The sequence below is a fragment of the Aythya ferina genome (genome assembly GCF_964211825.1).
Source record: "Aythya ferina genome assembly, chromosome: 1".
Taxonomy (NCBI): Eukaryota; Metazoa; Chordata; class Aves; order Anseriformes; family Anatidae; genus Aythya; species Aythya ferina.
In genome coordinates, this window is record NC_140296.1 from 173,478,760 (window position 1) to 173,504,226 (window position 25,467).

The following is a 25,467-nucleotide window of genomic DNA, read 5'->3' on the forward strand; positions in this document are numbered from 1 at the left end:
CTAGTTTGATTAATTGACATGCAGCAAAAATACCTATCTAATTTTATGCACAAATGTACTTACTGGAAAAAAGTGGTGATTAATCCTTTGTTCTATTTAGTAGTAGTCTTATTTTAATCATAGAATCGTAAAGATTAGAAAAGACCTTCAAGATCATTTGGTCCAACCATCATCCTACTAGCAATGTCACCCACTAATCCACGTCCCTGAGCACCATGTCCAACCTTTCCTTAAACATCCTCAGTGACGGTGACTCCACCACTTCCCTGGGTAATATTGTTTGCCCTTTTCTGTTTAAAATAGGGAAATGTATATCTAAATATTGACATTCCAGATCATGCTTCATACAGTCATCTTGAGAAGTAGAATTGAATTAGTTGAAGCAAACATGTAAAATAGTTTATACATCTGCTAAACTGCCGATGTGGAAATAAGAGTGATAATTTTCATTGTTTGGCAGTATCTCAGTGAGGAAAGCTTTTGTAAAGTGCCTTCAGTAAAGACATATTTTTTCATAGCCCTTGTTTGCAGGATTATTTGGAATAAGAATAGGAATGACAAATCAGACTGCCATCTTGCAGTAGGCTGAGAAAAGCACTGTATGTGGAATTCAGAAGAACGCTATCTCAGTTCATATTTAGAAAGCTGCAGTCACAAGAAAGAAGGTTAGATGCAAGTCTTGAAAATGAAAGCTTGCATTCAGTAGGAGTGGATGCCTTTCCCTTCTATGCTTGCCAGAGAAAGTGGTATTGTGTGTTTATAAATCTAGCATACTGAACTGAAGTCTGGCTCCCAATATTAAGAAAATTTTGGTCAAATATTTTACAGCCTTGTCATCTCTTCAGTTACCACTTTATTATGGGAAGTATTAAGATTTGGATGCTGCCTGGAAGAGTTTGTTTTGAAGAAGGATTGAAAAAAGGGATAGAGGAATGCCAGACTGGGCTTCAGGCATAAGGCAACTTGGAGGAAGTCCCAAAAATGAGAGTGGTGGTAAACCATGTGTGACTTGGGCTGAAGTTGTGAGCAAAAAGCTAGAGCAAAGACACTTACTGGAATTAGTTTTTGCAGTCTTTGACATTTGGTGTGGAGACTAAGAGGAGGTAAATGAAAGAATTTGAAAAGGAACCTGCCTTAGTCAGACCTGCAGACATGGAAACTAGATTTTTATGACAGCAATTAGATTGAATGATGGGAAAGGGAAGAAGTATCTAGAAACTCAGAGTTTGTTGTAGCAGAAATATGAAGTAGTGAGAGCCTAGACAAATGCTTTTGCAATGAGAATGGAAAAGAATGCAAATTCTATGAGCTATTTGCAGTGGAAAAACTGGCATGATTTTCTGAGAAACACTGTTAAAGAAAAAGATGAATTAAAAAGAATAATGGATCAGAAAAACAGAGAGCACGATTCTCATGGGACAAAATAGAAGAACGGCAGGAAATTTTACCATTAAAAGTTGGAATGAACTGAGATGCCAAGTGTTAAGTACTGGGTTTATAGCATAGAGATGTGGTAGACGGTTACTGCAAGGAAGAGTGGTATGTGGTGACTCAGTGCCTTGAGTGAAATAGAAGTGGACAAGGAGAAGATCCCTCAACAGCTGAGATTTGGAGTGGACCTAGAAGGGCGGCCAGTCTGAAGTGCCTAGTCTTCAGTGCACTCTAGGAAAGGGAGAATAGTCTCTGAAAGTAAAGGATAGATGTTTTTACTTAATGAGTCCATAAATCAGATCAAGAATGTGGTTTATAACATTGGAGGGTGTTACACTGGGTTTAATCTAGGTCATACTTAGAGTTCTGTAAGATTTTAGCATTAATTAACAATCATGGAGTGCAGCGAGTCTGCAATGGGTTATTTCTATTGTCAGCTCCTGCTGAAATAGCTGTGTTTTCATTGCTTTTGTTTACCTTCATTAAAATAAAGTGATGAGCTTATGCATTCATTTAGCTATCACATGCTAGGTAACATGGTTATTTTGGAAAGGCCAAGAAGTGGAATGGGAAGAGGCCAGGGTATCAAGAGAAGAGTTTGGAAGGAAACTTACATTATGTACTGATATTATGACTGGAATCAGGAGAGAATTGTTGTAAAGTATCAAGTGTTTCGAAGTTTGTATTTGACTCTGTTTTCTTTTTGATGATGAAATGATCTCTGAATCCTGGAGTAGTTTTATTCTGCATCTTTCTCTACACCTTTTCTCAGTTTATGTGTGGTTTCATAATTCCCAAGGTTTGGACAAGGAATTGATAGGCTGTAGTCTTCTGAGTTTTGGTTTTATACTATAAAGCTACGACTATATATCAAAAAGCACAAAAAATAAAACCAGAGACTTGCTGACATCTGGCCTGAAAGAACAATAACAGACAAGGAATGTGGAAAGAACGAGGCCTTCAGAAGAAAGACCTGCTTGCTTCAAGGAACATGTGGAGCCTGTGTGTCAACCGGGCAGCAGACTTGTAGACTTACAAGTAGGACTGGAAGTGAGCCAGCTCCTGGCTCTATTTCTGGCACTATCATCTCAGAAATATTTCATGTGAAACCTTTTTTTTCACCATATCTAACTGTTGCAAAGATTTTAAAAACTGGAGGGTCTTAATTCAATACAATTAATTGGATGTCTGGTGATGAGAAGTTTGTAGTCCCATTCATTCACATCTGGGAATTTTTGTAAGGGGAGTGTTAAGCTTGAAATTGCAACTACAATATTTTAAGATATGCAATTGTTCATTAAGTTCTGTCTAATTTTAGCAGTCAACTGTGTAGAAATCAGTGGAAAAATGTAATCTTTTTTCTCTCTTTTAGGGGAGTTATTATAGAGACTTTTTTTGTGGTATGCATTCCTTAAAGTTTTCTAACCTCATTCTAAAAGCCACAAAACATGAGTCTTCCAACACTTTCTAAGGAAATTTATTACAATCTTGATCTTTCATCTTTACAAGATGAAGTAATAGAAGATTATTTCTTATCTTTTGGTTAAGTTTTCTTCTCGTTGTCTTCACATCATTGTTTCTTGTGAGAGCTCCAAAAGTCTGGAGGAGTTTGGGGGGAGGGTGGAGTTCAAGAAGCAATAGTTGTATGACAGCAGTTGTATGACACCAGTGGGTGAACAGAAGGAAGACAGGTTGGAGCAACCACAAAGATTTAAAGAAATATGAAAAAGGAGGCTTTGTGCTGCAGTGTAATGGAGACCACCCTGTACGTGCTCGGATGTGGACAGTCATGTCCGCTTTGCCTGTGCTGACATGGCTGCCTCCAAGCCAGCTCTAATCTGGAAGCTGTGTAAACACAAGATCATCAAACTAAACATCTATGAACCCCAGCATCTTGGCTTCAGCAATGCTCAGAAAGACATATCTGGCCCTAGCAGAACATTTTTTTTTCTCCTTATAGATACTCATAGTCTTTAACAAGAGACTCCAGCATGATTGCATTTGCATGTTCCTAAGACAAATTTAATATATCCTTTCAGCCAGGGGTTAGTTGGGGGACAGGAGTTACTCTGAGTCCAGAATTACAAAGGTGTTAAAACAGAGTTGTTTTATACCTAACAACTTTGGAAAACAGTCTGCACAGACAAAGCTCTCCAAAATTGTCTTTCTAGACAATTGCAGTTTTACCAGTTTGCTCCACCTCCAGACTCATACACATGCTCCTTGTCAGGATCATGGTGTAGGACAAAAAGATGAAGAGGTTCTCAAAACACAGCAGATCAAGATCTATCTTGAAGAAAGGTATGGTTGAGAAAGGAGTGCAGGAATATATATATGTATTTGTGCTGAGGTTTTTTTTAGAAAGAAAAGATAGGGCTTCAGGTCTTAATCTATCAGAGTTGCAGCTTCCATGTTACAGAATGAGAGCAATGAGCAGTCTAATTTGTAGGTTTACATAGTTACTTCTCTGAAATTGAACACATTGCACTTTGACAATCAAAAGATTCTTAGTTATACTATCTCAGATCTTAAAAAATGTTTTTTTCAGTATGTAAGAAATGTGTTGAAGTAGTGTTAACTAGATCCTTAACAAAATGGATACAGCAGTTGCTGTCCCGCTTTATATTTCCCTAGAGGCAAGGAAAGTACAAGTCAATATGTCAAATGTGTTGTAGCTGTTGTTTATATGAAATGAATCTTGAGATCATGATTGATAGGGCTGTTATAAATGTTTTGGACTAGTGGTATGGCTAAAGTCATGAATGCAGAGAGGAAAAGCTAGGGTTTCTCATATCCCTAATGAAAAACTGATATTCTGTCTTAAGATGCTATTCACATGGACTTGTGTGAGAATAATTAGATCAGTCTGCATGCACTTACTTTTTTTCTCCTGTAAGTTGGAGTGTAGACACTCAAATGGCAAGAGACATATATCCAAATTCATGCAGGTATGTTGGTGGTTTTGCCTATATTTCTCAGTGCTCCTGTCTCTTCACCTGAATCAGGAAAAGTTGTAAGGAAGCTGCAGCATGCTGTGTTTCCTGTGCATATGAAGAAACTGATCTGACTCCCACAGGCATGCTTCCGTGAGAACTTGGTGCATTGGTTCGCTTGTTGGAGGGGGATCTCCGTCTGCTCTCATCTTCCCTTGAGGATGTGAAAAATGAAACCCGTGTAGTATGTGCAGCTCCCTTTGTCTGAGCACAGCAACTGCAAATTTCACTGGAATTTTTTTGTAGGGTGAGCAAATGTACGTCATTGTGACAAGACAGGAGGATGCTGTTTGGTTGTGTTGTGACAATTAAGCATGCTTGCATTTTCAAACATGTCCTTCTTGACTAATTTTGATGTGTATTTGGCACTGATGAGGAAGCTGATAGAAATTTTATTTGATTTACTTAAATGATGTCGTGAAGAAAAATTGAATTAGAATTAAATTCTCATTTTAACTAAAGTTGGACCTTAAGGTAGAACTGCTTGGGATATGTTCAGTGCTGGGTAATCTCCTAAGTGTGAATTAGGGTGTTTGAATTTTTTTTTCAAGAGAAAACAGTCTGGGGCAATAAGAAGGGAAGCACTTAATATTTTGCATTTCAGTACCTTCTACTAGGCAGGGGGGTACAGTGGGGGCTCATTGGATTTTCACTGTGAAATGGATGAGAACTTTGATGTGTAGCTCTGTTTCAGTGAACAAAAGTTACTTTTTCCTCGTGATACGACTTTGTCATCACTGAGAAAGAACATTCCCTGAAACAAATAAGCTGTATTTTTTGTTTTGTTTTGTTTGTTTTTGTTGTAACCTGGCCTGTGTCAGGTAATTTGCCAGTTAGTTTAAGTGCTAATCTGAAGGCTGTATAAGAGTTTTATTCAGTTCCATTAGGTCCAACTAAACTTTGTAATACAGGGGCTATTATCCTGCCAGCTGTAAGGAATTTCTGTTTTATGAAGCAATGCTGACACAAAGACAGCACTGTGTAAGCCATGTCTATAACTGAACACTTTCACACTGCAATTTAGGAGGCGTGCAGTTCAGGAAATTGCTGGCTTCTGCTGGAGCACACTTTTACTGCAAGGAAAATTTTATTCGTCACTCAAGTAATTGGCAGTTTTAATACCTTGTTAGTAATTACCTTATAAACAAACTAATGCATAAAGGCAACTCTCTATGACCTGTTATCTAGCTCACAGTCTCATTTGGCCAGTGGAACTGACACATGGTGGTGGTGTTTGTTGTTGTTTTTTATTAAAGTAATTTGTTTCCATTTATTATAAATACTTTCAGTTAAGAGTTGAAAAAAAAAAAAAGCTAAAAGAAAAAAAAGGTAGCTCTACCAGACAGCCTGAGGAATGAAACACGATACAAGGGCGGCATTGGAGGGGCTGCAAGATCACTTACCCATTCCCACATGTGGTCAGAAGGCCCATTAATCTAACTTATGGTTTAATTTTTGAGTCAGGATTTTTTTGTTTTAAGTAGTAATCCCTCCCTTGCATATGTGAGGATTGTCCATGCTTATCCTAAATGAGTAGTTTACTATTTAATCCAGAGCAATTATTTCCAATAAAGGCAAACACTTTCCAGAATCAATGTTTTTGTTGATAATTTAACCTGAAATCACATTTGCCTGCAATCTCTCGAAGCTGGGGAGAGTGCCTAAATTTTGGTCATTCATTATACTAGGTACAGAGTGTACTGCAGCAAGAACTGACTTGAACTTACAAGGTAGCAAGGATCATTTTGGGTTACATTCGCTTAATTAATCATGATCACTTTTCCTCTATGTACCATTAACCCCAAACGAGTAACCCTGTTCACGTTGCTGATGTATGCATACAATTCTGCACATTATGCAACTGGAATGAAAAGCCTGGTAGTTGCTGTATATGAACACAAAATAGGATTGCTGGAAAAAGTACATTTTATTGGAAGTAAAAGTAGGCGTGTTCCTTATAGTAGACCAGAATACCCATGTCTTTAAGTAGTTGCAGTTTATGTTGTGGAATTGGGTGTGATGCTTTGCTGAAGCCTGACCAGACGTGAAGTCCAGACCCTCTGTGAAGAGCTCTGAGAAGCAAAAGTTTTATTCTTTGCTAAGACACTAGAAAAATTTGCAGGATGAAATACTAGATCTATTTGCAAAATTATAGAATGTCTTTCGGGGGGGGGGGGGGGGGGAGGGCACACTGTCATTCATCTCATCTAGCTCTATTTTAATGGAAATTCAGACTGATTTTCATGCTGTAGGAATTTTCAGAACAAAGAAGGAGAATATATGGCTACTATGATGTTAGTTTGGTTAAAAAAATAATACCTGATTTCATTATAATATTGTGATATATTGTTCAGTGCAAATACCAGGTATTTCTGCATAGTTCAGAAATAAATGATCATAAAGCTTCGTGTCTTGCTTTAAAAGTTGTGAAATGCAGTAATTAGATGAAAGTACTTTTTTACATCCAGTGTCCTGGGAATATTTTTTAAGAACTGTTGATGAACACGTTTATTTATAGCATTCTGGTCTGGGATTTGGGATGACTAGAAATGAATGGTCTGCTTAGAGAACAACCAGGGAAATGAAATACTAACTTTTGTAAGTGGTGCATAGTTAACAAGTTTTACTCTGAAAATGACAAGAGACTTTCAACTACTGTCCTTAAATTTCAGGACCAGTAACAAGATTGCCAACATTTTGTCTGAACATCTGAAGCCATTTCAGAGTCTAGAAACTTTGGATTTGAGCAACAACAACATATCAGAGCTAAAGATATCTTCATTTCCTTCTTTACAGCTCAAGTATCTGTAAGTAAAACCTAGTATTGCATTTTTTCTTTTCAGATTACTTTCAAAAAATCTTGAGGGAAATTTTTGGCTGTGTTTTGAGGCACTAATTTTTTTTTTTTAATTAGATACCCACTAAATATTCCTACTTTCAAGCGCCGATCTTATTATCAGTTGCAAATTTGAATACGTCAGTTGGTGCAATGAAGTGTTTTAGTCCATGATGAAGGTCATTATCTGAAGATGAAACAAATAGATGTGTCTGGAGAGAGATAATTATGTAGCAAAGTGAACTTAAGTTGTGGGGGTTGGTCAAGTCTTGAGTTACATGGGGTCTTATGGACTTTTTGAATTTCTGTTAATTCTTTTTATAGTAATGCAGCAAAGCCAAAGCTATGCTGAGAATAAAGTAATGGGGTTGCAACATAATATATTTTGGCAACATGCTATCATCTGCCGATAATACACTCTTGTAGAGTGGAGCGAAAATACTGGTGGTGAAATACTATTTGACTGTGGATTAAGTTGTCAAGAGCTCTGATTAATGAAATTGAGTTTATCGTGGAATAGGCAGTGTAAGAGCTTTGTGTTTCACTATTAGGTATTAAAAAATTATTAAATACCTGTAAATTTAACTTTCTAGACATTGTTTCAACAGGTACATTAACAGTAACCGAATAACCTCCATGGAGCCTGGTACCTTTGACAATTTGTCTACCACACTTCAAGTATTGAAACTGAACAGGAACAAAATTTCAGCAATCCCTCAAAAGATGTTTAAACTCTCCCATCTGCAGCACCTGTAAGTGCAACTTACAATTGGCTAATTGTTTTCAGATTTTCCAAAGCACTGGCAGTGCTTGAACTTTAGCCTTTAATTTAACCAGATGCAGAGTGAGACAGACACAGAAAACATATTACTACAACCCTTGCTAACCACAGCTTTGTACTGAACAAAACTAGTTTTATATATTGGTGAGATGTGAATAGTCTTTGTGTTAAAATTGTTTTTGCTTTTCAAAAGAAAAAAAAAAGGGCAAGACAAAATGGAGAAAGGGTGATAGTATTTTTGTAAGAAAACATTGGAAAATAGTGAAATATACTTACTTCATTCACTACATCAGTCTGTCTTTATTTTTATAGAAACATTTAGAATTGTAGGATCATTTAGGTTGGAAAAGACCTTTAAGATCATCAAGTCCAACCATTATGGTTAAATGGAGGGAATTAATTTGCTTTCAGAAGGTAGGACAATAAGCAATATGCTCAAGCAAATAGATCTCCATCGATTTCACTGATATAGTGCAGTCTATAAATATTTTGCTTAATAAATAACAGATAAGGCTATTGAATATGAAAGAGGCTGGGGAAACATCTTCTTCCACTTTTTGGAAAACTTGAGTGTAGTAAGTTGACAAGAGGATGGGCTAGAACTGTGCTTTGTTAAATCGTGAATAATTATTTTCCATATAAGTTAGTCAAGAGTTGAAAATTAAAAACCCTGTTAGTTTATAATTTATAATAAGTTTGAAAGTAAAAGGTCACAAGAACAGTGAAGTGTTAGGGTGCTTGGCAGCACTGGGAATTTTGGGAACTGGGAACTGCATTTGCACCCAGGAAAGACACAGTCAAACTTTTTTTTTAAAGTTAAACTTTTTTTTTTTTTTTTTTTTTTAAAGTTAAACCTTTGTTTGACTTCAGCCTCTGCAGAAGTGTGTGAAAATAGTCATAAAAAGCTCATGATTTGTTAATGATCTCAGTAGACTTTTTGATCTTCAGATTCAACAGAAATTTTGTAAGTTGGTAATATTCTTATTTACAAAAGTTCTACCCATTCACAATTCAGTCAGTAGGCAGATCCAATTATGTCAGGTAGCTAATTTGCAATGAAAGCAGAAAAAGTGTATTATCACCTGAAAGAGGTATTCAGAGGAGGAGTGGGAAGAATTGAAGGTTGTACTTACTGAATGTTCTTTACAGCTTGTGGATGGTCAGACACTGAGGAGTAGGGTTTTATGTCGGGTATTTGTTATTATCAGATAGAGCTTGTATACACATGAGAGGAAAGTTGAATTATTCCAAGACCGAGACTCTGCAAAATAGCTGTGTAATAATGTAGTTGTATAATAAAATAACTGTATAGTAACTGTATAATGATAAGTATATAGAGAGAATTATTGAGGTCTTTATGTCCTGGAGGGAAGAAGAGGATTCTTCTTGGTTTGATGGGATGCAGGTTGATAGACCAAAGACTATCTTGAAGAGGCAAATGATCACTCACTGCTATATGAGGGCCTTTTCTTAGTATTGTACAGTCCTGTCTCTTCATATATCAATTGCTGCTAAGAAAAAAAGGATCACAAGAAAACTGTTAGTTTAGCAAAGAGTAGCTAGTTTAAAATTCACCATTATAAAAGTAGTTAATATTCTCTGTGATTGCATGGGGGTAGATTTCCTTTTTCACGTAGCTCAGAAATCTGCTTGGGGTTGATGCAGGTGTTATGGTTGAAACGGACCAAAACCAAGAAAATGCTGTGAAGAGCAGGGAAATGGAAAATACAGAGTGCTACCGTCACTGCAGCTAGTTCTCCAGCTAGTTATGACTTATAACTAACTTGGGTACATTTACAGTCTCTGACTTAAAAGTGGTGTGTGTATAGTGGTGGGAGGGTGAGTGCCAAAACCACTGAGAAAGAGGGAAGAAACTATCCGTAACTAGTTGTGGAGACTGAGGGAAGAATGCTTGACTCCAGATTAAGAGAGAAAAAATGAGCAGCGTATTTAATACTGGCTAGGTTGGATTATTGATTGCAATTACAAGCCCAAATTTACAACTCTACTTCTGGATAGACACCAGGAATTTACTTTCACTTTTTAGAACAGGATTAATCATAACATTCTACATGTACAAGTATTCTTTATAGCTGAACATCAAGGACCTATCAAGTACTTGTCCTCAGTATCGGAAAGGTAGAACAGTATTCAAATAGTTAAACATAACATATTACAGTAACATGTTCAATTTGTATTGCATCTCGTTTTTGTTGTTTTATGTGCAAGACATGTATTTAAATAAGGTTTGTTTCCAGGGACGTAGGAAAGGTTGTTGGTATGCAGGTAAACTTGCTCTGCTATAACTGTAAAATTTATTGATGCAGGGAGCTGAATCGCAACAAAATCAAAAAAATAGATGGACTCACTTTCCAAGGACTTCCAGCTTTGAAGTCATTAAAATTACAGAGAAATGGTGTTACTAGGCTCATGGATGGTGCTTTCTGGGGATTAACCAACATGGAAGTCTTGTAAGTATCAACTTTCATAGATTCTGCTGATAGCATATTAAGCGGAATAGAACATAAAGAACAGAATTGCTTGCTAAGATTTAAAGATGTTTTTGAAATAAACTGTTCTGGTGTGGTTTGAAAAGCAGTTAGTATTAAGCACTACGCGTGTAAAATAACATACTCTGAATGCATGCATACAACTCTAAATGTAAACAGTGACTGCAGCTATCTAGCTGGTGTTGTGAAGTCAGATGTGGACCCATGGCAAAGCACGCACAGCACTGAGTTTCTGAATCTTAGGACTTTTGTCTGTTTGTGTGTGTACAGGCAGCTGGACCATAACAACTTAACAGAGGTAACCAAAGGCTGGCTTTATGGCTTGCTGATGCTGCAGCAGCTCCATCTCAGCCAAAATGCCATCAGCAGGATCAGTCCTGATGCCTGGGAATTTTGCCAAAAACTCAGTGAGCTGTGAGTAGCTTTTATTCTATTCCAGTTTTGAAACCTGGGTACATGCCAAAGCATGAGCTTCTTACCACTGATCTGTGAATTTTTCATAACAAAGTTTCCAAGGTGACAGCAACTTTTTTGTGTGTAAGACAGTTACATTTTGTTGGAAGAAGTTGAAGCCAACCATGACTGCTTCATTTCACTGTGGCAGTTGTATGAAAGCTGTAACACAGTCATTTTCAAATAAAAGAAATTCATCCTGCAGTAATTTGTGAATAATCATAAATGCTACATAAGCTGTATGGTCAAAAATAGTGTAGTGGATTTTGTGATAGTTGTAAGGGAAAGAACATTTTCCCTGCCTGAAAGAATCACCTGGGTTGAACTGAGTAATAAATGCTGCAACATAAACATTAAAGTCCTTTTTTCCTTGAACTTGCAGAGATTTGACATTCAATCATTTAGCAAGGTTAGATGATTCAAGCTTTGTTGGCTTAAGCGTGCTGGTTGGACTATATATTGGAAACAACAAAGTAAACTACATTGCTGATTGTGCCTTCCGGGGACTTTCCAGTCTACAGACTTTGTAAGTTGACAGACTTGATTTTTGATGTAAAACAAACAAACAAAAAATGAAAAGGAAACAAACAAATAAACAAAAACCCCAGTGCACAGAAAGGTTTTGTTTTGTGTGTTTTTAATTAAAATAATGCACAAACTTTTTATTAATTTTCCTAGATAAGCATACATTTTTTTTCAGTAAGTTATTCTTTTCAGAGTAGTTGTGAAAGGGAAGACTTCTTTCTTTAAGGTTGTGCGCAATGGATGCTGGTAGTTATAAGACAAACTTCCTGTGGCATTATTAGAGTAAAGGCAAATTCAAAGGCAGCAGGCAGCACTGCTACCCACAGCTTTTGGGATCCTGGGTCACAGTTGTGTCTTAACTGGATCAGTGTTTTCCATCGTGGTAGAGCTAGGGTGGCACAACTCAACGCTTCTTATGTTGATGCTTATACTGATAGAGCAGTTGTTGTAAGCATTTGATATATATATTTTTTTGAAATAGCATTTTTAAAGGGAGAATAAAGAAGTAAATTAATCTAAAAATATTCTGCTTCATTAGATTCTTCCAATTCTGTATCACCAATTCATCTGTTACCTAGATCAATGAAATAGTTACTTTTCCCTCTAGGCTTTGAAATAGTTGTTAACATTCAGAGGTATATTCATTCCTCATACGCTTGGTGTGTGCTATGTTTTTGTTGTTGTTGTTTTTTTTTTGTTTTGTTTTGTTTTTTTTAAGTACGTGGAGAGATACGGGTCATAAAAAGATGTAGTCAGAGATTTGTCAGTTGCCTACATTGACATGGTAGGAATTAGGTAGTAGACTTATCCAAGACTTGTTCTCCTCTAGCCCTACCCTGTTGATTCTTTGTTGAGACACCATCTTTTCACAAATCTCTCTAATCTTTGTGCTTCACAGATAATTTAACTACTACTGTAGACATTACAGGATATAAAAATGATTGATTTATTAATAAATCCGTGTGTTCTCTGTGTGTTAATGTTAAGAACTTAAAAAGGCGCAAATGTGCTTTCATTGAAAGGGGCTGCAGTTGATCTGATGTTCCTTCAGTGATAGTCCCATATCTGAAAAACCTTGCAGGGGAATGGGGGAATGTGGGTATGTTTTCTGACAGTTCTCAAAGCTTTGGTTTTGTGATCTTTCTAATTCTCAGTGGAAAAAGGCATAACTGATAGTTCTCATTGATTTCTCTCCCTATACCCTTTTCCTTTAAATAGGGATCTGAAAAACAATGAAATATCATGGACTATTGAAGATATGAATGGTGCCTTCTCTGGTCTGGATAAACTTACAAAGCTGTGAGTACTGCTACAATATTTTGTCTGATTCCTTAAAAAAAAAACAAAAAAAAAAACAACCTTATATTATGCCTGTTCCAAGGGGCCAGTCCAACATGATGTTATATTTTCCATAGCTGAGATGATTTTTCTCCCTTACCGTTTTGTTTGCTATAACATTTTCCTTTCTATAAACAGAACTTTCAGAGTTCAAGTCAAATTAATCTGAAATATACATTCAAATTTTAAATGCTGTACTATTTATAGAAACGTTTTAGAAAGAATGAGGGTTTCCTATAATATAGGAAGTGTAAGTGTATTATCAAATACTACAGAGGCATAGTGACAGGAATAGTCTTTAATAAAGTAATGCAGTATCCAATAGAAAAGGTTTCTGTGCAAAAAAGATATAATTTGCAAATGCACGTCTACAAATAAAAAAAAGATGCTTATGTGTATACTTTTAAGTAACCTACATCACTGAATTCTATACTTTTAACATCTTTTAAAATCATTGTAAAATTGAGATGTTGAGTACAACAAATGGGTATATTTTAAAGGTGAGACATTTGCCTGCACTGGGGAAGATTGAATGGTGCTAATTAGTCCAAGTTTAGAAACAAATGTCACAAATGCAATTGTTTAGCTCCAAAAATGCTCCCATCTTTTTTGCATTATATTCTTAATATTTTTCAGGATACTGCAAGGAAACAGGATCAGATCCATTACAAAGAAAGCATTTTCTGGCTTGGATGCACTTGAACACCTGTAAGTAGTAGATATTCACATTTAAACCAACATTGGAAAAAACGAATTTTGATACTAATTGAAACAAAAATCGGACTGACAAGCTTTACTCATGACTTTGAATGGAACACTCCTACCCTGGATGATGGAGTATTCTTAAGAGTTTTCTTCTAATTTTGAAATCTGCTGAATATGAGCTTTGATATTAATGCAGAAAGTGTTACGTGTATTAAGCATGCTATAAAATTCTTTAATATTATTGCTTTGGTTTTTGAGCTAGGGAATCATTTGTATATCAGTAATGTAGCAAACTATTCCTGGAGTCTTCATTCTAAATACATTCAATTTAATAAATTACTCTTTCCTCCCCTAATGATTTTTATATTTATATTTTATTTATTTTATATTTTTGGATTTTTTTTAGAGATCTAAGTAACAATGCAATTATGTCAGTTCAAGGAAATGCATTCTCACAAATGAAGAAACTCAAAGAATTGTAAGTTTCTGTCTAAAAATGTCACATCTATTAAATGTGTATATCCATATAAACATATAAATAAAAAAGCCTTGTGAGATGTTGCCTGATGCAGTGGTGAACTCTTATTTTAACATCTCTGAAGGTGTCAAAGTTTTCTTACTTTTTACTTTTTAAGTGATGAGTGTATTTAAGTAAGATAGTGTAGGGTAGGAAATGTTCATTTTCTGCTACATTTGGTGTCCGGGGTCCTGATTTTAAATTGGCTGATCTCTAATAGATGTTAGGTAAGGCAGACTTTGATGTAATGTGCTATAACATCAGCAATGCTATTGCTGAGCTGAAGCTTACTGGACCAGTGAAATGAAGTAACGTAATTCTTTTGTAAAGACCTGGTTGTCAGTGCTTATAATTGGGTCCTTCTATCCTGTAGTAGCAAAGGGACAGATCTTCACAAAAGTTGTGAAGCGGTCAATGGGAAGACTGTATTTTTTTTTTTAGTGAGCTTTTTTTTCCCCTCTCTTTTTCTCTAGATCGAGGCATTAGATTTTATAGCTGCATTTTGCTGAAGAGAAAAATTTAGTCATTGTTCCTGGTGTTTTGAGCACAGTTCATACTTCCTTATTCCTCCTCTATTCATATCAGTCTTCTGTAGTCAGATCTTTTGTTCTGAGTTTCTCTATTGTGTACTGCAGCAACAAACTGGAGAATAGCAAAATGATGTAGTTCTTATTATGAGTACTTGGAGCCTCTCGCTTGTGTTCTCCAGTATTACCATTACCGTGTTGGGCACAGTAGAGAGGGTATCAAGAAACCTTACGTATTTGGTTCATTTAAAGTTCAGTTTGACTCATATTGTGGCATAGTTGTAGAAAGCAGCAGCCATATTCCTACACATAGCCAGCCATTTTTTGCCTTCCACTTCCTTAGTTTGGATCTGGTTGTATTACTTGATTAATTTGCTGAACTTAGCTAGCCAGTTGCAGGGCAATTGCTAGATTTGGCAAAAGAGAAGCTGTGGGAGCCCAGGTCTGACGGGTTTTGATGGAGATGATTTGAAGAGTGATCAGATGTGATGGAATGACAGGCTAAAACACTGCTCCAGGAGATGTAAGATGCTAGAAGATACCGGTCAATGAACACTTCAGTGAAGTAACTACTGAGAAGTTGCTGTTGTCCCCCTATTACTTCTGAAACATTTGGTGCACCTCAATTATGTTAAACAATATGTAGACAATTATATTAAAAAATATGTATGTCTACAGCTATGTTTACTTTCTCAGAAGTACAGTTATTTAATAAAAATTCCCATCTAGTTGTTTTATTTTAAGGCCCCTAGAGAGTAAATCTGAAAACAATATGACATGTATCCTGTGCATCAGAATAGCTAAAACTACTGTGCTTTTACTGCCTCCTGAGAATAACAAGAATGCCCTTAGAACTTCAATGAAAGATGACCTGTTTCATTTAGATGTGAAATGGTCGGCTGACATCCCTGGATTTTTGTTTCTGCAGTGTTAGGGTGAAAAGATAGCACAGAGCTTCTTCCTTTTCAAGAAAAAAAAAAAACAAGAATTTTATGTTAATTAGTATGTCTCCATTTACCTTTACAGCTATTTTTCTTGCTGGATCCATAAATTACTTTTCCTTTTTCTCCAAGAGTAGGTAATATTGCAGACTTTGATAAGAGTTTCATTACTGACTGTGTTTTAATTATTTTTTTAAATGGTCATTCTAAGTTTTCAGCTGAAACTGAAACTCTCCCTACTTTACCTATTGATTATATATACACAGAATATACCTTTGGCTTATTCTTTTGCCTTTTTTTTTTTTTTCTTTCTCTGTGAATGTAGTTATTCGTGTAAATTAGGTAAGCTGATAATCATTCCTACACTTGTTATTGCACCACTGACTGTTCTTCATCACCACATCTTCTTTTTAACCATCCTTCCCCAAGGAGGAGAAAAAAATGGAAAATGAGGAAATTGCCTCAGATTTTTTTTGATGTTAACTTTCAGAGAGCCTTCTGGACTGTTGTCCTAAGTGCCCATTCTGTGTCTTCCACTGCTGATGGCAGTTTTGTACCCAAGACACTAGAAATGTGCCTAACTGCCTGGAATTATGTATGTAGTAGAAACAAGGAGTTGAGGATAACATATCTGCTTTGTAAAATACTGAAGTCCTGACAATACAGTAATCAGATTTGAACTAAATAGTATTGGTATCTTTCTCTTAAATAGAATTGGTATCTTTCTCTTATAATGTATGTATTTAGGTTGAAGCTTAGCTTTGTATTGACTTGTGTTCATAAGGACCTGTCTAAAAGAAAAAAAAGGCAAACTGTCTTTGAATGTAATTGCTTTTTCTTAGGCACTTAAACACATCGAGTCTCTTGTGTGACTGCCAGTTAAAATGGCTACCACAGTGGTTATCAGAGAACAACTTTCAGAGCTTTGTAAATGCCAGTTGTGCCCATCCTCAGCTGCTAAAAGGCAGAAGTATTTTTGCCGTCAGCCTTGATGGATTTGTCTGTGGTGAGTATGTTCTCTATTCCTCATTTCATAGAAAAAAAATTCGCTGAATGAATCAATTTTTTTGTTGTGGTTTCTCTGATATGTTTTTATTTCACTAGTAAAATGGAAAGGGTTTAATATTTGTTAACATTTTCTTCTCTGTTCCCAAACTCTGATGTAGAAAAAAAGTTTGTGGCTTTCTACAAGATGGAAACTGACATTTTTCTGACTTTTGTTTCGTGTACAGCTTATATAGAACATAGCATAGTGTACAAGCGAAAGCTCAACAGTTTGTGGTGGTAAATGTATATGCTTTTCTAGATTTAAAGGATTGATATTGTTTAAATAACTATCATTTTTAAGTGAGACATATTTTGGCAAACTTAAGATGCTGTTTGTGGTTTTGTTTATTTGTAAATTACTTTCATACTTCATCAGATTTGATGTTATTCCTAAGCTGAGAAAATTTGAAGGTAAAATAGCCATATTCTGACCTTTTTTTGTGTGTGCCTGAAGTCTACTTTAACAGTGTTTGGAATCACCAAGTTGTTGCTTGTATTTCAACTGTATTTTGAAACATCCAATTTCCACAGTTGTACTACTAATATTTTGTATTTCAGTATACCAGATAGTGAATGCCAATAAAATATTCTTACTTGACAGTGTGAGAATTTGAGGTGATAGCATTTGCCTTAAAATAACATATCTCTTCATATGTTTAGTAGCATTCATTATCACCTTGATGTACGTGAGGGAGAGAATAGTGAACATACACTAGGAGTTCAGAGCAAAGATACAAGTGTATTTGAATACTCTGATACATTATGTGAGATCTTGGAAAATCACAGGAAACAGAAAGCTAACAGGATGTCATATTTTGTTGTGCACATTTGATTTTTCTCTTAATGCAATTCAAACTTTATATTCTTTGGAGACAACAGTTATCATATTTGTCTTCTCAATAACTTTCATTTTGTTGCAAACCGGATTGCTTAATTTTTGCTATTTCTAAACATATCCTGTTTTTAGTGACAAAGCAGGCACAGAATATAAAATAATACATAAAAAAAAAAATAATTATCCTTTCATGTTAGCATTCAAATGTTTTAATATATTAATGTTAACTAATGAGTACATAGTGCATAATTTAGCTAGTGCTGAAAAGTAGAAGTTGACATAGTGCAGGAAATTACTGATTGTTCGATAGTTAATGAAGTATATATGAATAATATATAATTATTTATGAGAAATTCAGGCAATATATTCAGTTGGGGGATTTAAATATATATCTCTTATTTTTTAAACCACAGGGGACAGCGATCTTTCTTTTAGTTGCTGAATGCCATTTGTAATGAATTAATTTTAAAACATTTAAAATGTGTTGGCAAAGAGGGATGTATTAAGAGTAAGTAGATACATTTAACACACAAAGTAACTGTGATGCAGAAGTAACTAGAATCTGTTAATGAAATCAGTGGGTGTTTCACTGCTTACTTTATTAAATCTTTAAAAGTGTGCTATCATTAGACTTTTGGATGTACATGCATTATAAGTTTAAAATGACCACTTTTGCTTTTATAGAGTTTTCAGGAGGAATAGATTGAAACTGAAACTAAAATAATCTATTACATATTATTTGTGTAAGTGTATAAATCCTTCAAATCATGTGAAGTTAACTTTTAAAAACAGGAGACAGGAGGGAGTCATCCTGTATTTGTTAAAGGAAGACACATATTAGACAAGCTTCTGTGAAGCTAAAAAATAGGAAAACCATATAATTTATATTTTCTAAAAGCATGTATTTCAAGCTGAAACAAATCATGAAACGTTTCTGTACCAAAGATACCTGTGGAAGAAAAGTAGAAGAGATGCTTTGGTGACCTGAATTAATTCAGTTTAATGTTGCTAAAAAAAAAAATAAATAAATAAATAAGAAGTATAGCCCAGGTGAGGAATAGTTATCCATTATATAATAGCCGAGTGGCTTCTACAAAGTAAGAAATATATTCCTCAAAAGTGAAAGAGTGTATGTTTGTGATATGTCTGTGTAACTGTGTTTGTGTGATACATGTACTCAAATAAACATGCTGTACTGAAAAAAAAAAAAAAAAACAAACAAAAAAACAAACCAGGTTTGCTATTTTATCCTGAGATGTTATTTTGTATTCTGTAATATCTGCTTATTTGAGTGACTTTCTCACAGCTTCCCCCAAATAATTGCCACATTAAATTATATTGTTATTCCATTGATAATACAACTGAAACAGAGTGAAATATGTCCTGCTGTAGTTTCATGTGGCTCATTTAAGTATATACTATGTTTTCTTAAAGTTATCTTTGAGCAAAGTCAATGCAAGTATCAAGTATTTTTGCAAATGCTGTAATCTGTCTTGGGGACAGATTAATACACAGGTATAAAGGAGGTAAAACTAAGTGGCCTGGGAGATTTTTAAGATGCACATCAAGATCAGGAGTCCCAGATCAAGAGGACTTCCATGTCACCCTGTAGCTGGAGCTCAGCTCCAGACTTCCAGGTGTTCTGTAGATGGTTCAGGTACGGGCTATCTGTATGTTCTTTTGCAACATGCTATGTTGAGGTTTTTCAAAGAAATTACACTTTGATCCTTTTGTTTGTTGCTCTGAAGCAGATGAGACATAAAAAGGCGAAGGGGTGAGGTAAAGCCTTTAACGCTCTGCAGTGCGAGCAAGTCTGTGGTAAGGAGTAGTTTGGATTTAGGAAGGCTTTTCCTTCACTACGTGCAGAGTTTGGGCTTGAGCCTTTGTTGGTAGATAGGAGACATCATGGGAGCTGGGAATACTCTAAGCCTTCTACTTCTGGGAGACCAAGCATTTAATTGCCCATTCCTTTTGTATATGCGTCTACATGCATTTGACAAAATAACTAGTTCAGAAGGTGACTAACCGTGTGAAGTAACATAAGTGTTGTTAGGGTAACTTACTCTCCATGAAAGGACCTCCAGAAAATAACCGTTTGATATTTTTGTGTGGAGTCTTCTTAAGGGATTCAGCACTGCTGCATTTGCAAGGTATACAAAACAGCTGCAAATAATCTGAAAAATTACTTTTGTGCATGATTTTTTTTTGTGTGTGTGTATGGGTTTTGGGAAAACCCTGGACTTTAACTTGCTGTTTCTGATAGCAGAAGAATTATGCTTTCAATAAAGAAAAAATCATAGCAACCTCAGGTGTTGTAAAGATGAAGGGTAGGCTTCATGACTGACATTTGAAATAGTTCTTACAGATGTCAAGGGGTAGTTGTTTTTCAGTGCTTCTGTTGAACAAACTGTACATGCAGTCTGCTTTTAAATGTGCTTTCTCTTCAATAAGAGATGACTTGGCAGAAAAAAATCATAAATATGGCATCTTTAAATGACCTAAGGTTGACAAAACTTAAAATGAAAGCATTGTGTATCCATTTTATAAATACTTAGTTGACTCTTCTCTCAAACCTATAAAAACTAGTCTTACAAACTCTTTCTAAAAAGAGTCCTCAGGGCTCACATATATTTTTCTCTTCCTCGGTGTTACTTTTTGTTTTTCTCCCTTCTCCCCTCCGTGCAGATGATTTTCCTAAGCCACAGATAACTGTCCAGCCAGAAACCCAGTCAGCAATTAAAGGCTCCAATTTGAGTTTTGTATGTTCGGCAGCCAGCAGCAGTGATTCCCCAATGACTTTTGCATGGAAGAAAGACAATGAATTACTGCATGATGCTGAAATGGAGAATTATGCACACCTCCGGGCACAGGGTGGTGAAGTGATGGAGTATACTACCATCCTTCGGCTACGCAACGTTGAATTCAGCAATGAAGGGAAATACCAGTGTGTTATTTCAAATCACTTTGGTTCATCCTACTCTGTTAAAGCCAAACTTACAGTAAACAGTAAGTATGTTACTTTTTGCTTGTGGATTTGAAATATAATCATTTTAATCAAGATATGTAAACATATTTCTTTCCATTCTCATCATCTGCATCTTTTAGAAGATCCCTTAATAAGCTGAGATTTCTTGAAACGTATCTGGTTCCAAGATCACCGTCCAGTTTTACATCTGGGCCCACTGTGCTGAACTAGTATAGCAAAAAAAACAAACCAAATTTTTAGTAAATGTGACAAAGTCTGTGTAACACAACAGGAAAATACTAATCTAAATACGAATATTTTCTTAACAGGGGGTATGTCTATACTGTTTAAAGAGTTTCTGTGGCAAGATCATGAAGGAAGCTGTTAGCAGAATTAGATTTTGATCTTGGTAGTCCTGCAGACTTCATATCTCCCTCCTTTTCTGTTAGCTGTCTATTGATAAATTCAGGTTGTATGGGTTTACTGCTTTTTTAGGCCTAAGAAGGGTGTTAAAATAATGAATACGCTGTGCTAAAAAATAAATATGTCTTTCATATATGATTTATTATTCATTTTGGTATCACTAATTTTCCTTTAGTGCTGCCTTCATTTACGAAGATTCCCATGGACTTAACCATTCGTGCTGGGGCAATGGCACGTTTGGAATGTGCTGCAGTTGGACATCCTGTCCCCCAGATTGCTTGGCAGAAAGACGGTGGAACAGATTTTCCTGCAGCACGCAAGAGGCGTATGCATGTCATGCCTGAAGATGACGTATTCTTTATTGTTGACGTGAAAATAGAGGACACAGGCGTTTATAGCTGTACAGCTCAGAACACTGCTGGAAGCATTTCAGCTAATGCAACGTTAACAGTACTAGGTAAAAAAATTGGCAATCCTTAAAGACATAAGTCTTCTCGAAGATCAGAACTATTGCTGAGCAGTTTTAAAATCGTATGCTGACTAAAAATAACATTATTTTTAGTCATAGTAAGAATAGAATAGTAATTATAATCTTCTGAAATATTATGTATTGACACATAGTTATAGATTAGAAATATGTATTCCAGCACACAATCACTATTATAATGCACAGTAATAAAGGATAGTTATGCTTCATTTCTCAGATACAGATGAAACAACTTATAATATGTAGAAAAAGAAAAATGGGCTGATGTCTTTCTTTAGAGATTTTTTTTTTACTTTTAATTTCCTGATGTTTTGTTAACCATCTTTAACCTATTTCTTTACACTCTTAAGTGTGTGTGATTTTGTCTTTGTAAGGAAAACAGGCATCTAAATCTGATCAACTAACATGCAGACTGCATGCTCTTAGTTCAAATTCCTTGAAAGTGTTTTCTCTCAGAACGACAGTAAGCTTCATTAGCCCTTACTGATGCATTTAATTTAGCTTTTCCTCTTGAGCTGTGAAGGAAAGGGGCATATTCCCATTCTTTCAAGGTCACATAAAGCCTATTCTTTCTTTTCAGAAACACCATCATTTTTGCGGCCTTTGCTGGATCGAACTGTAACAAAAGGTGAAACTGCAGTCTTGCAGTGCATTGCTGGTGGTAGCCCTCCACCCCGACTGAACTGGACTAAGGATGACAGCCCTCTCGTGGTAACAGAAAGACATTTCTTTGCTGCAAGCAATCAGTTACTGATTATTGTAGATACAGATGTAGAAGATGCTGGGAAGTACACTTGTGAAATGTCTAATACACTTGGAACAGAACGAGGCAACATTCGTCTTAATGTAATTCCTACTCCCACCTGTGATTCTCCTCAAAACATTGCTCCATCACTTGATGATGATGGATGGGCCACAGTTGGCATTGTGATCATAGCTGTGGTTTGCTGCGTGGTGGGCACTTCCTTGGTGTGGGTGGTCATCATCTACCACACCAGAAGGAGAAATGAAGATTGCAGCATCACAAATACAGGTGTGTAAACTGAAGGTTAGTCTTCGAAGGAAGAAAAAAAAATATGTTTGTGGTTACTTTTCAATGACTTTGTTGTAGGAACATTTATGTGCTTTTAGTCATTCAGAAGAGTGAATTGCTTGTTACTTTCAGCACTGTGCTGACAAATTTAAAAATGCTCTACAAACCCTGAAGTATGCTGATGGCTTTTGTGCATGTTTTGCTTCACCACAGATGAAACAAATTTGCCTGCTGACATTCCAAGTTACCTGTCATCCCAGGGCACGCTGGCTGAAAGGCAGGATGGATATGGTTCATCTGAAAATGGCAGTCATCATCAGTTTCTCACGTCTTCCATGGGAGGGTATTTCTTACAGCAGAGGGACAGTAATGGTAAGTATGAAATGTTAAGCAGATTTTCCAGCTCACTTGAGTAGCTACAGTTTGGCTATTGTCTTGCTAACTTATTGAAATAGCACTAGTGAAACATCTTCACCGAAGTTGAAGAGAGGGTATAAGACTTATTGCATGTGCTTGCATCAACAAGCTAATAACAGAAACTTGGTTCTGTCCATCCAGATGACACTATGGTTTTGCTTAAATCTTTTTCTCTAGTCTCAAGGGTAACTTTAAACTGATGTTCACATTTCTGAAACAAGAGTGTTCAAAAAGGATTGTGTGTCTTCCTCTGTTGCAGCTTGAAAAGGATGCTTGTAATGCAATGTAGAGATGGGTGCTAATACCGGCGTAACTTTAGTATAATATAATTGGTAAAGTTTCCTGTTAGAAAAGTTGTTAGGGTCAATGTTAACAAGCAGTTTAAGGTGAGTGTAGATTTAAAGATGCAGTATTTTTATGTATTTGGCCACTAAGAATCTAAAACATACCTCAGTTTGGGAGGAAAATGCATCTTACTGGGAAGGAGTTAAGAATAGAGATGCCGTCAGCTGATGTCAATGGAGCAGTTGTGAGGTAATGAGAGGAGCTGCCTCGTTGCAGAGCAAGGACCATGGAGCAAGTCCATAGCTTTCAGGCTGCTGAGCTGAAAGGCAGAAGAGCTGTTGGAGCAGCCAGTGACTCCCTCTGACTTTTCCACCCATAAATTTATCATTACCTCTCTCTGCTCCAAAAGGAGCAGTGTGCTCTGCTATGCAACAGAAAATGAGCCTGGCTTCCAGTGTTTTAGAGGAAGCAAGTCCTTGGTTCTGATAATATAATGAAGCAAAGTGTGACACGTTCTCAGTCAAGCTAATTAATTGAGTGCTTTCTAGAATTAGCCTTTTCATCAAAAGGTTAGGTTAAACTTAAGCAAGCTCTAAATATACTGTGAAATTTAATTGAAAAGCTTAGGTTTTTAGCAGAATTTACTTAAAAAAGCATAAATTGAAGCTTAATAAAAGACCATACGCTGACATGTCAATTATATTTTTAAGGTATTTGCCACCTAGATAATGGCAGTGAAACAGACATGGAGGGTGTTGCAGATCCATTCCTATGCCACTATCTGGGGACTTCAGGGACTTTGTATTTAAAAGGAAACACGTATGGTTCTGAGGCCTTTGAAGCCTGCAGCACAAGTAAGTTGGAAAAAAAATATAATTCTAATTCAATTTTACGCAATGATAAATCTTTATAAAAAAAAAATTGTCGTCTTCTTTAGGTTGCAGTCCTGACCAAAGAACAGTAAACCTGGACCCATATGAGTCTGGATATTTAAAGAAAAAGGACTGTTACCAATACTCGCCTCCACTGGAAGATCCCTTTGACCAATGTGTTGGCATTGTTGGAATGCAGGCTGCAAGTGGCAAATTGATTACCTCCATTTATACTCAAAATGAAGGAACTGGACTAAAAAGCGGAAGTCTTAACTCAGACAAATTTGATTTAAACAGAAGTTTGGAACCGTCATCTATTATCAGTAACAGCACTTTCATGGGTATGTTTCTCACTGTTTTTACTCAAGCTGTTGGTGTTCTTATCATCTGCCATTCCCTATTTGCAACACTACGCAAATCTGATTTCTCAGTTTTTGTTTCCCCCTCCTACAATAACTAACTCTTCAATAGTGCTTTGCTCATATAGCTAGTGTTGTGAAAAAATAATTTTGTTCAATGTTGTATGGGTTTCTTTCAGCAGGTGTCAGCAAATTCAGTAAGATAATACAGCATGTGGAATACAAGTACTATTGAAAGGAAGAGAGGAGAGATGGGAAGTAGCTGAGGAAAGGCAGTTGGAGAGTTGTACTTGACATTTTGCATGTGTTCTTGTGTCCTCTCCCCTTCCTTCCCAAGTAATTCACAATATGGCAGTGTCTATTTTTAAGGCATGCCCAACATGATGAGATACAGAACTGTATGATTAAGCTGTATCTCCACAGCAGTGCACCAGTACAGTTGGATGCTTCCGAATTGGGTGTGCCCTCTGTATCGAACTGGGAGTTAGGCAGGATATGGGCCCTCTCCTGTGTTACAGAGAGGGTGGCTTGGGGTTTATTCAGAAGCAGAATTGACCTTCTTCAAAGAAGTCCTCAGATACATGGACTTGTACCACAGACGTGGTAGCCCAGTGAGGTGATTCACCCCTGGTTGTAACTGTGAGCCTCTTCTAAGGAGTGTTAGGTACAGCAAAGTGAACGTTTGAAGCTCAGGAACAGAAAAGTGATTGCAGTAAAACTGCATAATGAGCAGATCTTAGATTACCAGAATGTCTTAATAGCTCACATTTACACATCTCTTCAGCGGTGTGGTTTTTATCTTAACGTGCTGGCAGATTTCCATAAATGCTAGGGTTCTTAAGTACATCTTCTCAAACTTCAGGCATAACAGAAGTTTTGCCTACCAGGCAAAAGGTGCACAGGAGGGCTGGGGCAGGTGAGGAGACTGACTCTAGTGTGTGAGGATATATTGTAATGCTGTCAGCCACAACTATTTACTCTTCAATGTAAGGCACTATAGAAAAATGCTCTGTCCACCCCTCCAGTCTCTTCTTTTTTCTTGGTGTGAATGACAGAAGAGTTCCTGAAGGGGAAAACGGTTGCTTTAATTTTGAAGCTCACTAATTTTTTGGGTTGGTTTGGTTGGTTGATTTAAAATGCATATAAACACACGTACTGCTTTCATGCCTGTGATATCTGAGTGCCAA

The 25,467-nt window shown here is 36.3% G+C and overlaps 1 protein-coding gene across 3 annotated transcripts in view; it reads left to right on the top strand.

The window, feature by feature from the left end:
- LRIG3 (leucine rich repeats and immunoglobulin like domains 3) overlaps positions 1–25,467 on the top strand; it is a 43,416-nt gene that overhangs the window by 15,505 nt on the left and 2,444 nt on the right. For all 3 annotated transcript variants that reach the window (XM_084525722.1, XM_084525723.1, XM_084525724.1), the window contains exons 4-18: positions 7,097–7,231; positions 7,869–8,012; positions 10,369–10,512; positions 10,822–10,965; positions 11,387–11,530; positions 12,748–12,828; positions 13,504–13,575; positions 13,979–14,050; positions 16,400–16,563; positions 20,125–20,445; positions 21,003–21,284; positions 21,895–22,347; positions 22,561–22,719; positions 23,760–23,903; positions 23,987–24,262. In XM_084525722.1, coding sequence (XP_084381848.1) covers positions 7,097–7,231; positions 7,869–8,012; positions 10,369–10,512; positions 10,822–10,965; positions 11,387–11,530; positions 12,748–12,828; positions 13,504–13,575; positions 13,979–14,050; positions 16,400–16,563; positions 20,125–20,445; positions 21,003–21,284; positions 21,895–22,347; positions 22,561–22,719; positions 23,760–23,903; positions 23,987–24,262 — 2,735 coding nt within the window. The remainder of the gene's footprint in view (positions 1–7,096; positions 7,232–7,868; positions 8,013–10,368; positions 10,513–10,821; positions 10,966–11,386; positions 11,531–12,747; positions 12,829–13,503; positions 13,576–13,978; positions 14,051–16,399; positions 16,564–20,124; positions 20,446–21,002; positions 21,285–21,894; positions 22,348–22,560; positions 22,720–23,759; positions 23,904–23,986; positions 24,263–25,467) is intronic.